Below are 13,660 nucleotides of genomic sequence, written 5' to 3'. Positions count from 1 at the left end.
AAAATTTTTATCAATTGCAACATATATTTTTTATTTTTTTATAAAATCAAATATAATTATATATTTTTTTTCTTAAGATAAACTTTAAAGTTATTTGAAAAACATTGAAAATCATGATGTGTACAATACGAAATAATGTATTATACATATAAATCAAAACGATATCTATTTCAAACAAAATCAAATCCCTTTTAATCCTTTATATCTAATTTGAATTTTTTATATACAATCCATTATTTATATATAAGGAGATCAATCTAGCTTTAATATTAACAAATATTATAAATAAATATTATCAAATAAAAATTGCATTCTTTCTATATAAGGATAGATATTTTTATATAATTAGTTTTTTCATAGATCAATATGCAAGGGATCATATAAAAATGACCTTTAATTTTTATATGAAATCATATAATTTAACGCACCAATTAATACATCTCATTATTTTATATAAAAAAAGTTATATTTATATATAAAAATTCATCAAATTTCCCATATTTCTTATCCTTCGCATAATAAATTTAATACAAATTTTAAATTCAAGTTACAAAACTAATCTTCTAACGATTCTTCTTCATTATAAAATAACTTATACTTTCTCAGATAGAAAATACCTGCACCGATAATTCGTACATAAAATTTCCCGTAAAAGAACGAAATCCTTCATCAAGTACAAAATCAACATTTATCCAAAACATTTAATTTTTTCAATGTAATTGAAAACAAACATAAATATAATTTCCGGACGATGAAGTTATCATCCTGTATACCCAAAATCCTAAGATGAAGAGACCCCACTCCACCCCCATTCACCAAGCAAAAATTCCTCCATCAAGCTGCTGCACCGTCTCTAGGAAAGGCCGGAAGATATGTGGGTCACGAAGCTCCGACAGATCGAAAAGGGAAGTAAGCTTGCTCGTGAGAGAGGTCTTACGTCGCGCCACTTTTAAAACACTCCGCGTTGGCCTCGCCTCGCGCTACTGTCCTCCGCTGTTTCTCGCCGTTCCTTCTTATTCCTTTCCACCACGCAAGCTCTCATCCCCCACAATCTCTCACCCTCCACATACACACACACACCCGCGCGCGCGCGCGCGCACGCACGCATATACACATATACATAAGTCTCCGGCCACTTGCAGCTGCGCAAAATCCTACGAGGAGCACAGCAGCGGAGCACACCCTCTCTCGCAGCTGCAGTTGGCAATGCGATCTCGTTGGATCGTGAACGGATCCTCTGATGCGCGACCATCGATTAACCAGCTGGACCACCGATAGCATACTCATTCGCACCTGCATCCACGATCAGAATACCGTAAATTGATTGAAATCGAGAAGAGAATTAATTATCGCCGAGTAAAGGGATAGGAGATAGATATCCTAGGGGAGAGAGTGAGTGAGTGAGAGAGAGAAAGAGAGAGAGAGAGAGAGAGAGAGAGAGAGAGAGAGAGATATACAACGATGACGTGAAAGACGTGTTTCTCCCTGGACCCGGCGAGAGAGATATCGTGTATAATACATCGCTCGTTATCCACGAGAATGAACTTTCGTTTTATATGTCGGGAGATAAGAGTGTTCCAGATTTTTTGTTTATTTTTCTTTTCGTAACTCGTAGGATATGTTTTGGATTTTTTGGGTTTTCTTTTTTTTTTTTAGATTCTGTTTCGTTAGCATTGGATATTTTGTGTTTGGATTCTCGGGTTGATAGGTGTCAGAGCGACGCGGTCGTTGACTGAATAAGGGAGTGGATGGGTTTTGATGGGATAGATAATGGTAGAAACGAAGTGAAGATCGGTGAAAATGGCACGTGTGACGGATACCTTTGGAGAGTTTTCGAGGATTCATGACGGTTTGCGGTCTTGGTTCGTTGCTTGGAGTTGAATGTTGTGTGCGTGGATGCATTAATGAGGAAGTTTCTTTTTTTAATGAGAGACTTGGAGGCTTGATAAGAGATGCAGTACATAAGTCACCGGTTACTTGGATTTTTAGAATAGATGTTGATTAATTTTGTTAATTGTGCAGAATTAAGTTTTGATTTTTAGAATTATTTAAATTGATTGATTCCAGATTTGTTATGTTTCTTATCATTGAAAATAATTATTAAAAATTATTATTGATTTTTTCAGAGAGAAACATAATTATATATATCTTTAATTATTTTTATAATATTATTTTAATTATTTACGTAATATATTTTGTCCATGTATCGTAGATCAATAATTCGGATGTTAATTATTTAAATTATGAAATATTCTAAATTTGATTAATATCTTTTTAAAATTAGAAAAAAAGTAAATTTTTAAATATTCAAATCCATAGTTTTTTGATCTAATATCTTAAAATTTTTACTTTGCAATTAACATCTTTAATATGATTATTTCTTAATTAATATTTCAAGTTTTATATATAGTTTTGTCATTTATATTTCCAAATCTATAATTTTCTTAATCAATTTTCAATTCTATGATTTTCTAGATAATATTTTCAAGATATCATCATTTCATAATTTACATTTGTAATTCTATAATTTTCTGTATCAATATTTCTTATTCTATATTTTTCTAATTAATAAACTTTAAATTCTATATTCTTCTAATTCTCAAATTCTTATTTTTTTAATTTTTTAATTCTATAAATTTTGTAATCTCTAATTCTCACGTATCCAAATCCATAATTTTTTTCCAATTAATATTTAATATTTAATTACAATTAATATTTCCAAATACCTTGAAAATGATAAGTTTCCGGTGAATTATGAAAAGGAATGTAAAAAAAATTTGAAAAATTGTTTTTTCGTTTATCCTAGATATTTTTCTTTTCATTATAAAGATAATGAGATTAATTAGATATCTCTTGTATTTTCAGCCGAATTATGATACATGTGTCGTCGGAGAACACTCAACGATACGATCGTGTAAAACGGAAGGGTGCAGCGTTTCTTTCAAACTTTTTTAAATCGAAAAAGCTGACGTTAGGTATGAAGATCAACGAGGACGAAGAGATGGAACGTGCTCCGAAAGTCGAGACACCTGGTAAGCCGAGAAAATGCTTCTTTTATTAGAAGACAGATGTTGGATAAAAGTTATTTTATACTTTAATAAAGTTAATCTTTTAAGGAATTCAGTTTTTTAAATAAAATTGATGTTCCACAATAATTTAAAATATATATAATAATTAATGTATTATAAGAATTTTCAATTGCTTTAAATTGTTATTTTGTATAATTGGTATTTAATATTTTTTTGTATTGTATTTTTTGTTAAGAAGAAGTAAGCTAATTAAAAGAAAGTATATTACTATTATAACAGAGTTAATTCTTCAGAAAATTCAGGATTTTTTATAAAATATTTTTGAAATTGAAATATAAATTTAAATAGGAATTTTTTAATTGCATTGAATTGTTTTAATAGAATTTAATAATTGATATTTAATAACTTTTTTATTGATTTATTTAATAAATTTCAAATATATTGCCTAGGTCTAGTTTGTTTTATATTTTTATTTTTTATATAATCTTTTTATATTCTATTTACTTTTATGCGTCGCTCTCTTTTTCTCTTTCTCTCTTTCTCACTTTAATTTTATAATTAATATCTCCAATTTTATAATTTTCGAATATTTATTTTTAGTTATTTTTAATTTTACAATTAATAATTCCAATGCCATAATTTTCAATTAACATTTCCATATTTATAATTTTCTAATTAATATCTCCAATAATATTCTAATTAATATCTTTAAATCGATGCTTTTTTTAATTAATTAAATTGCCAATTAGCTTATAAAATGTATTTATAAAATAAAAATCTTCTAAATTACTTAAAAATGATTAAAAATATATGTATATCCAAAATAGCGATCAAAACATATATTTTTATGAATATAAAAATTTCATAAGACCTTGAAATTAAAAGCTGAATCCTAAATATATCAATATAAATTTCGTTGCTTAATTGCTCTCCCTTGAACTCGCTTGAAAAACAAGTGGAGGAACAATGTAAGAAAATTTTATATAATCTCTATTTCTATAGAAATATATATACACGTTAAAAAAAAACATGTTAGAATAATTAAAAAAAATTAAAAACATTTTTTTTCTTTCTTCCTCTTAAAATAAAATAACTCAGCATCACTGAATTAAGCTTAGAATTTATTCTACAAGATATTTTAATGCATAAATACGAATATTATACAAAATCGAAAGCAAATATTTATATATAAATTTTTATGTATGTTTTAAGCGAATATTTATGTATAAATCTAGCAATGTTTTAAACGAATTTAAATGAGAACCAACTATGTTCAATTATACAATACTATGTTATTAGTGTCTTAGAATTGCAAGAAAATCAGAATCTCACCTTTTGGAAGATAGCCAATCCCGAATTATTTCCTTTCAGAGTTGGACACTAACCCATTGAAAAAAAAAACTTGGTTAAAAATTTCGAGTAAAATTACTTTAAGTAATAACTTTATTTAAAATGTTTAAATAATAATTATTCGTAGCTATAATATTTGATTCGCTCTTCATATAATCTTGGCTATTTGTGATTATTCCATGTTTTAAATAATAAATTATTGAAGTAATTTTATTCTTAATTTCAATATTTTTGCTCAGTTCTGGTGAATGGTCGCTAGGTCAGACGCAGGAATTATCGAGGATAATAATCATAGCTTTATTGAGTTTTTAGTGATATATTAGAAAACTTTTCAATTTTCTTTTGATACTTAAGATCGAATTTTTAAAAACTATAAAATTTTAAGAACTATTTCTTGTATATAAGCCATCCATCGCTTGACCTTACATGAATATTACGAAATTAATTAAAAATACGTGTACTCTTTAAGTTTCGTGTAACTTTAACAATATTAAATATAATATAAAACAGAATAATTTCAATATCATGTTTATATAAAGTGTATAAACATGTATATGATGTTTAATCGAGAGATTAACTTTACTTTTCGTACATAAGTACTTTTCGTTTTATTTTTCCTTTCTTTTTTTAATAATTATCGTCACGAAAGTTCATGATTAAAATTTCTTTTTTTAAAACGAAATACATTCCCGAACGATTTAATCTGATGTATTATTATATTCAATTGATAACTAACTTTTGAAATGAATTCTGGATACGTAGTTATGCACTGCACCTTTCAGATAATAAAACGTTATTCATTTGGATGTGGAAGATAAGTCGAAACTCCAATGTGTATATGAAGGTATTGGACTGGTGTTATCGACCAAACAATTACTTTTTATTTCTCATATCTTTGTTGCATATTCCGGTTACGTGAACAGTAAACTCTAGAGAGGATAAACTTGCATTTTTTATATATTTCAAATATCATAAGAACAAAAATATATAAAAAAAAAGAAAAATAGATAAATTTATAATAGAATAGTAAACTTGAATTTATATTGAATAATATTTTTAATAAAATGTTCCAATATTTATAAAAGTTAGAAAAAAATTTGAAATTGATTTTATAATAATAAAATTATTATAAATAAAATAAAGATATAATTTTAAAATAAAATAGATAAAATTTTTAAAATATAATGTTTAACAGAGAGATGATTGAAATAAATTTCTTAAAAATCAAATATTTATATATTTGTAAAAACTATAAATGAATATTATTGTAAACAAAATAAAATATCACAATTTCGATAACGAGGACATCGAAAAAACCACGATAACGAGAATCGATGTGATACGATAAATAGAACTTCTTCTATTTTATATTGGTGTAGTGGAACGATCAAAAAATATTCATTTTTTTTAGAATAAAAAAAAAAAGAATAAAAAAAAGATTAAAAACGAAAATAATGGATGAAAAAATATATATTAAATTTATTTTATAAAAATTTATTTAATAAAAAAAAAATATAAGAAAATTCTAAAATTAATGATTAAATAATTAAAATAAATAATAAGATTTAAGAGAAAAAATACAGAAGGAAAACGGAAAAATCCAATGGAGAGAACCAGAATATACAAATATTACATCATCTTCACTATCGATTATCTTGAAAACGAAAGTTCAGATAAAAAAACATTCCGTGTTTTTTTAGGAATCACATCGTTAAATCTTTTTTAATAAATGTATCTACGAAAAAAAAAACATTTGTAATTTATCGAGATTGAGCATAAAACATATTTAATCTTTCAATCTAGTTAATTCAAATCATAGTAGATATCATCATAAATACATGTAGCATGTATTATGTGTATATAATATACTTAAATCCATATTAATCCATATTATATTGTATCGTGAAATATAACATTTTTAGATTTATTTTTTATAAATAATAAATAGAACGAGTTAATATCTTACATTATATATTGACAAAAAGTTTGTTTATTTATATAATAAATTAATTTTGTATTTTAATAACAAATAGTAATATATAGTAAATATTTATCTATTTCTGTCAAAATGAAATAGATTCAATTAATATTTAAATTTCTAAAAAAACTAATAATTCTATACTAAAGAATTTTTTAATTTCCTTAACGATATAATGAATTTTTATTTGTAAAATTTGTTTATATATTAATATTAGAATAAAAATTGTCAAATTTTATATTATATATAAAATTATTATAATTTTGACAATAATCTAAATAAATTAAAATAAGTTACAGTAATACTTACTTAATTCTAATTTTACCCAATTGAAATATAATTTGCATAAATAATTTTGGGTAAATAATTTATTTGATTAAAAATTTTTTAAATTTAAAAAATTTTTTTTTTATTTTTTATATTTTGATAAAAATTTCTTAATGTAAATGTAATTTTAATTAATAGTATTATATCTACATAGATAAAATATATTAAAATATTATATAATATATCATAATAAGAAAAAGATATAATAATAATTTAATATATAAATAATTTATAAATTAATTTTAATATCAATAACTTGTATATAATCTTATAACAAAATAAATCTTTATAACAGTACAACAAATATGTTTGATTTTTATTTTTAACGAATTTTTTTTGATAATATTTAATACTATTTTTATTTTAATTTATTAAATACGCGCTTACTATATTGCATTACAAAATAAATTATCAAACATTAATTTATTAAATATGAATTTTTTATAGAACTAAATTGAATGAAATAATGAAATAAATAATAAGATCTCAAAAATGTTGATCTCAATAAATTATCTTTTGACATAATATAAAATATAAATTTCCCATAATTTGTTGCATATTCTCTGGCATAAAGAATACGATGCCAGTTTTATAATTTTTAGGATTTTAACATTAATCTTATTAAATATTTATAAAATAGATATTTATAATTAAATTTTCTATTTAAAGTTAATTTTATTAAAAGAATTTACATATTTTCAATAATTGTAAAAACAAAAAATCTGAAACCAACCAATTTCACTTTATTTAGTAATTAAAAAATCAATTGCAAAACTTTTTACTTTTTTATTTTATAATTTCTATAAATATATGGATCATAACATATTTTATTAAATTACATTTAACTTTTGTAATTTAATTATTAGAATTGAATAATCTTTGTTTCAGCGATCATCACAAACGCCTGCAGGCGTAGTGGCAGCGAAAATGACAACCAAGTATCAAGGATTCCGTCGACATTGAGCGTAGCAGCCGTCGATGTTGTCGTTGCTTGTCAACCATCACCGTCGCATTCCATTTTAACCTTGACACCTGGTAGAACACGAAACATCGATCAGGATATGGAGGCGCTTAGGCTAAGTCGACAGGATAATCCTTTCCTACAGGTTCGAATCGATAAGACCCATGGTACCCCATTTACAAACGGTCGAACGATACAGATAACGTAGAAGGAAAATACGTGATCCTTGAAGATAGAGTCTAGGGTTTTTTTATTTTATCGATAAGAAAGACCCTTTCTTTTGAAAGGGAGTCTTTGATAAAATTGAATATTATATAAAATTAAATATATCATAAAAATTAAATGTTTGGTATTGAATTTTTAACAATTTTTGGATTTAAAAATTTTTTGATTATTTTAGAAATAATGAAAAAGTTAAATGTAATAATTTGGATTTTTTGCATAAAAAATCTTTTTTTTTGTTTTCGAATAATAAAAAGATTTTAATAAAAATAGATTAGAATTAAATATATTACAAAAGTTATACATATATGCGATATTTAATTTTTATAATTTTTTTTTTTTAATATTTAATTAAAAATTTTATTTAGAGTAGATTAGTTAGAGTTGGTTATCATTTTCGATTACTTTGTTATGTTAAAATTTAATTAATTATTAGCTAAAATTAGCAAGATAATAATATGACTCATGATGATTCATTATTATCAGAAATCTTTTTTCTATGTTTATATGTAATAAATAATTTCATATATAGTTTCATAATTCATTGAAAATTGAATAATTACTAATACTTTGAATTATATTTGATTTTTTACATCAAATAAGTAATTGCAAATTTTCATCAAAATAATTGCAACAGTATTTATTAGAAAATATTTAATAAAAAATAAAATTTGAAAAGATTGAAATAATTACAATGATAAAAGAAATAATGATAATTTCTGATTTAATTCAGAGATTTAATTCTAAGATTTTCATGATTTATTTTTTTAATTAAGATGAAAATAATTAAATTTTTAAATAATTTATAATATATAAATTATTTAAATATATATAATATATAAATAATTTAAACATATTATATTTATAAATTATTTAAACATTTAAAATAATTAAAACAATTATAACATTGATATTGCAAGTAATAATAATTTTTATTATAAAAAGAAAATTGTATAATAGTATATACGATATGAATATTGATTTTCCTAGAATCAGGAAAAAAAAATTCGCTCATTCATGGTTTGCAATTAACCTTCATTATTTCATTAAGCGTTATACACGCTACAGTAACATAATTCATTCCTTTCTAAAATATATTTACCGGATATAATGACTCATAATTTTCTTCAAATGAGACTTATACATTTGTTCAACTGTATACATATATCTGTTTTTATGTTACAAACGATTGGATAACATAAAAATGACATAAATATTTATTATTTTTTATGTAAGATAGATTATCTAAAATTATGCTAGTTGCAATGACTTTAAAAAAATTACATTTTTCTTCCGAAATCTTTTTTTAATCTCTTCATTAGCAAAAGTAATTAGCAGACATAGTTTGTTTCTTAACAAAATAATTTTTTAACAATTTTAAATCTATAATGAAGATCAATTTGAAATATATTTCAAAAATTAAAATATTTCGAATATTTAATTTTTAAAATATATTTTAAATATTTTTTTAATATTTTCAAATTTTATTATATATAATTTTTTTTTTTAATTTTTATTTTATCTTATCTTATTTTAAATTATTGCCAATATTAAAATATGGCAATGGTGAATTTTCTGATTTTTCAATATTTCTAATATCTAATTTTAAATTTTATACTTCTAATATTTTTAACATTTAATTTATATTCTATATATTCTATAAATTATTTTATAAATATTTTATAAAATATTTTATAAATTTTATCATATATATTCTTTTTCTTTTTAATTCTTATTAGTATTTGACAAATAGAATAAATAGAAAAATATATTATTAAAAGTGATAGTCTAAAGATAAAGCTCATTAACCTATCCAATCTGTATGAACGATTTTTTTTCTATTTTTATCTAAAGAAAAAAATATCTATATCCTGTCCCAGTTTTCTACATCACTCGACATCCATCAATACTATTAATACTATACTTCAAATGCAATAAATCTAACAATCAGTTGCACTCACTTTTCCACTAATAGGAAATATAACGAATGTAGATAACAGATAAGCTCTTTTCAGTATGAACAATGAACGCTCATTCTCTTATTAAAACGCATCTTCTCTATATTAAAAAATGGTTTTTCATGGAAACAAATTGAAATGAAATATGAATTATTATTGTTTCCTGTTTTTTCTTTAAATTCTTTTTACATATTAGAAAATTTTTTAAATAAAAAAAATTTTATTAAAAAAATTATAATAATATTAAATTTGAAATTTATTTCTTACTCATTATTATTTTTAAAAATGTAATAAAATTTCAATAAAAATAATGATATTCATTCATACATATTTTTTGCATTTTTAAAGAGAAAAAGAGAGTGATAAAGATTTTACTTAAAAAGTCACTTAAAAAATTTAATAGTAAAAAAAATAAATGCTATTTCTTTAAAATTTAAAAAAAAAATATGATACATTAATATCAATTATTGCTTTGTTATAATAAAACAAGAATTATTTGTCATTTTTTAATAGCAAAAGTTATATAATTTTTCATTATGAACTATAGTTGACTTAATTTAATTTATTTATAATAATATAAATTATTTTTAATACTTTGCAATTACAATTTTAATTACATTTTAAGTTTTTTTAAAATGATATAGTTTTTTTAAAATGATATTATATATATATAATATATATTAATGATATGTATATGTATATATACTATTATAGGTTATGTTTATCGTCTTCATATAATCATACTATTTCATTTTAATAAATTGAGAATAATTTTTCTAAAAATATTTATATTTTTTTTATAATATAATTTTTTGTAATTCAATATTAAATTCAATATTAAATTTTTTATATATCCTTTATATAATAAACAAAATATCTATATCTTATAGATGTACTTTCACATACAATAATAATTAAAAGTGAATATATGTCTTAAAGGCAAGCGATTAATTTAATAAATTTCATATTTACGTTATGCATAAATTAAAAATTAATTAACAAAAGTTCAAATTATGCGTAAAAACATAAATTTGTATATTCTATCAGTAAAATATTCATATAACGTTACCAGTAAATTTTCAACGAACGCAGATAACAGATAACACGATTACTTCGTCACGCTTAAATAAATCCATGACTCACTTCCCACACCTTCGAAAAATTCGATATTTCACTCATGTTATTATTACTAAACCATTAATTTATATTTTTCAGGTATTGGCGAGCCGCGAAAGTTTAGTGGAATCGTTGGAGGAGTCCGAGTCCGATGACGCCATCCTGATGTCTCAGGTGAGCGATTCTTTCTCCTTTCGCGTTCGTTCGCCTTTGTCTTGGTCCATAAGAGCGTGAAAGGAGGCATCGATCGGTCGGCCAGTTTGCATTATTAATGCTAGCGTGAACTTGATGGCGAGGGCGATGGGAAGGGGCCTTGGTTAAGAGTGATACGTCTTTTCTTCCTTCAAACAGTCTTTCAGAATAGGATATGGCGACTGTTTTGAGTAGACAAAGGACATCAGGTTAGAGATGAGATATTTGAAGAGATATTTTTAATCAAAGACAATATCATTGGATCATTTTTTTAGGGAAATTATATGCATAATTGAAATTAAGATCATAATTTATTTAAGATCATATCATAATTTAATTATTGATATTATTAATAATAGTATTATACTTTATATACTTTTAATATTAAAGAATAATTTACCAATATTATTAATAGTAAAATGTAAGCAAGAATTATTACAAGAATAAAAAATAGAAATAAAAATAGAAAATTCTGACATCATTATATTGTCTTGATACATAATATATTAAATAATTATTGATAATATTTAAAAAAATACTTATAATTATTCAGATAGATTTAGATACTTATTTACATACTTAAAGATTGTTACAATTGTACAATTAACATTTTTTCATTTTATGAATGAAAACAAATTTTTTAAATTTTATTTTAATTTTTATAATTCAAAGATAATAGAATAACCACTTGTAAGATTTTAAATAATAATATAGATATTGCATAAATGAAATTTTTGAAATCTTATATAATCACATACGCAGATTAATATCAAGATACCTTTCGAATAGATTATATCAAGAAGAAGCCAAATGTAGTATTAGTTGTTACATAAGCATTATTTCCGAAGCACTATAATTGTTCAGTGATCTTACTATAGATCAATTATAAAAATTCAAAGATACTTGAAACAAAAATTATTATATAATTTAAAAATACTTCAGAAATAAATAATTTGCAGATACGTTACTTTCAATAAATATAAATTTTACAATGAAAAATATTGTTCAATTTTCAATCATTTTCATAAATCACAATAAATACAGAACTCTTTACAGAAAAATTCGATGAGACCAGAAATGATTATAAGAAATTTATCCAGTTGAATTAGATATTATGTTTAAAACCAATTACCAATTTAGAAACTTATTATGTATATTTAGCAAGATACGTATACATAAATAGTTCAAAATTTATTTTAAAAAAAATTTTATAACTGAAGAATGTTTACAGTAAAATTAAAAATTAAAATAATTGTAATAAATATCAGATTTCTAATAGGATTGAATTACCTAGATGCATCTCATAAAAATATTACTTTTTAAAAGATAACGAAAAGAATTAATTTTCCAGATGTAGAATTAGTTATTATTGATCATTCATAATAGTTGTCTATTACAGGGGATGGTACGTTCATTCCATTAACCCTGAACTGGCGAGGCTACAATAAGCCTTTCTATAGCGTCTAGTGTACACGGAACTTTGTGTACTTTATCTATAGTCCATTGTTGTGCTTTGGGTGAATTCCAGAAGCTTCAGTCATCAAAAGAAGTGAACTTAAATACTCGGTATTCAAGTGAGAAAAAAGAAAACAGGGATGATAAATCGATTATTAAAAATAACTTTTCTTATTTGCTATGAGATTGAAGTTTATTAAACGAAATTTATTTTATTATTTTGATTTTTAAAAATGCTTCTTAAAATCTATTTCAAAAGTTTTATATATAGATTTTATATATATTTTCATTATATCTTTTTTTCTTACATCATTATTATTCTATTTTATTAAAATATCATAACATTTTATATAATACAAAATTTATTGTCAATATCATGAATCTAGATTTATCTAGTATCTAAATTTAAAAATTTCATGGATTCTTTGAATCCATAAAATATAAAAATAATAATATAGAGTATATCATTTAATACTATTATTATGTATGTCATTATTTTTGTCCAAATATCAAAAAATGTTTCAGATAAAAATTAAATGCTTCAAGCGGAGCACATACTATTTATATTTTAAAATTGACCTTTACAGGTCCCTTACGCATTCATGTAAAAAAAAAATTAATTACATTATGCTCTGCTCATCAATCATTAAACTTTTATTTGAAACATTTTTTAATATTTTCAAAAAACAAACGAGATATTCTAGTTAGCAAAGTTACATGGGACTAATAAAATAATTCTTGAACAACCAAAATTATAATTACTGAAATTATAATTTAATAATAATAATATCAGTCTCACATTTAATCACATTTATTGTTTTCTTTATCTATAGTGTAATACATATATGTCATAAAAAGTATCTTAAAAAGAAATAATATTCAAATCTATAAGGAAGCTGCTTTTCGATAAGCTCATCTGTTATTGTACATATTGGTTGTTCAGGTATCTTTATATGTATGTATAAATAGTGATAAGTGACAATCTATATTCTTACTCACGCATTATCACGAATATACATATAGAAATAGAATATAATAGTATGGCACCAAAAATATTTTGCATGTACTTGAA

The 13,660-nt window shown here is 22.8% G+C and overlaps 1 protein-coding gene across 3 annotated transcripts in view; it reads left to right on the top strand.

Moving 5' to 3' along the window:
* The window catches only part of LOC122713991, a 37,934-nt gene that overhangs the window by 16,911 nt on the left and 7,363 nt on the right, over positions 1-13,660 (top strand). For 2 of the 3 annotated variants that reach the window (XM_043934922.1, XM_043934921.1), the window contains exons 3-5: positions 2,866-3,032; positions 7,573-7,790; positions 11,041-11,115. In XM_043934922.1, coding sequence (XP_043790857.1) covers positions 2,873-3,032; positions 7,573-7,790; positions 11,041-11,115 — 453 coding nt within the window. In that variant the 5' untranslated portion in view covers positions 2,866-2,872. Of the gene's footprint in view, positions 1-1,187; positions 1,316-2,865; positions 3,033-7,572; positions 7,791-11,040; positions 11,116-13,660 lie in introns of those variants that run through there. The other variant, XM_043934923.1, reaches the window with a different exon arrangement.

The sequence above is a fragment of the Apis laboriosa genome, unplaced genomic scaffold, assembly GCF_014066325.1.
Source record: "Apis laboriosa isolate Shangri-la unplaced genomic scaffold, ASM1406632v1 scaffold26_cov146, whole genome shotgun sequence".
NCBI classification, from domain to species: domain Eukaryota; kingdom Metazoa; phylum Arthropoda; class Insecta; order Hymenoptera; family Apidae; genus Apis; species Apis laboriosa.
Note: the sequence above shows the minus strand (reverse complement) of the source record. Positions and strands in the feature narration are given on the sequence as shown.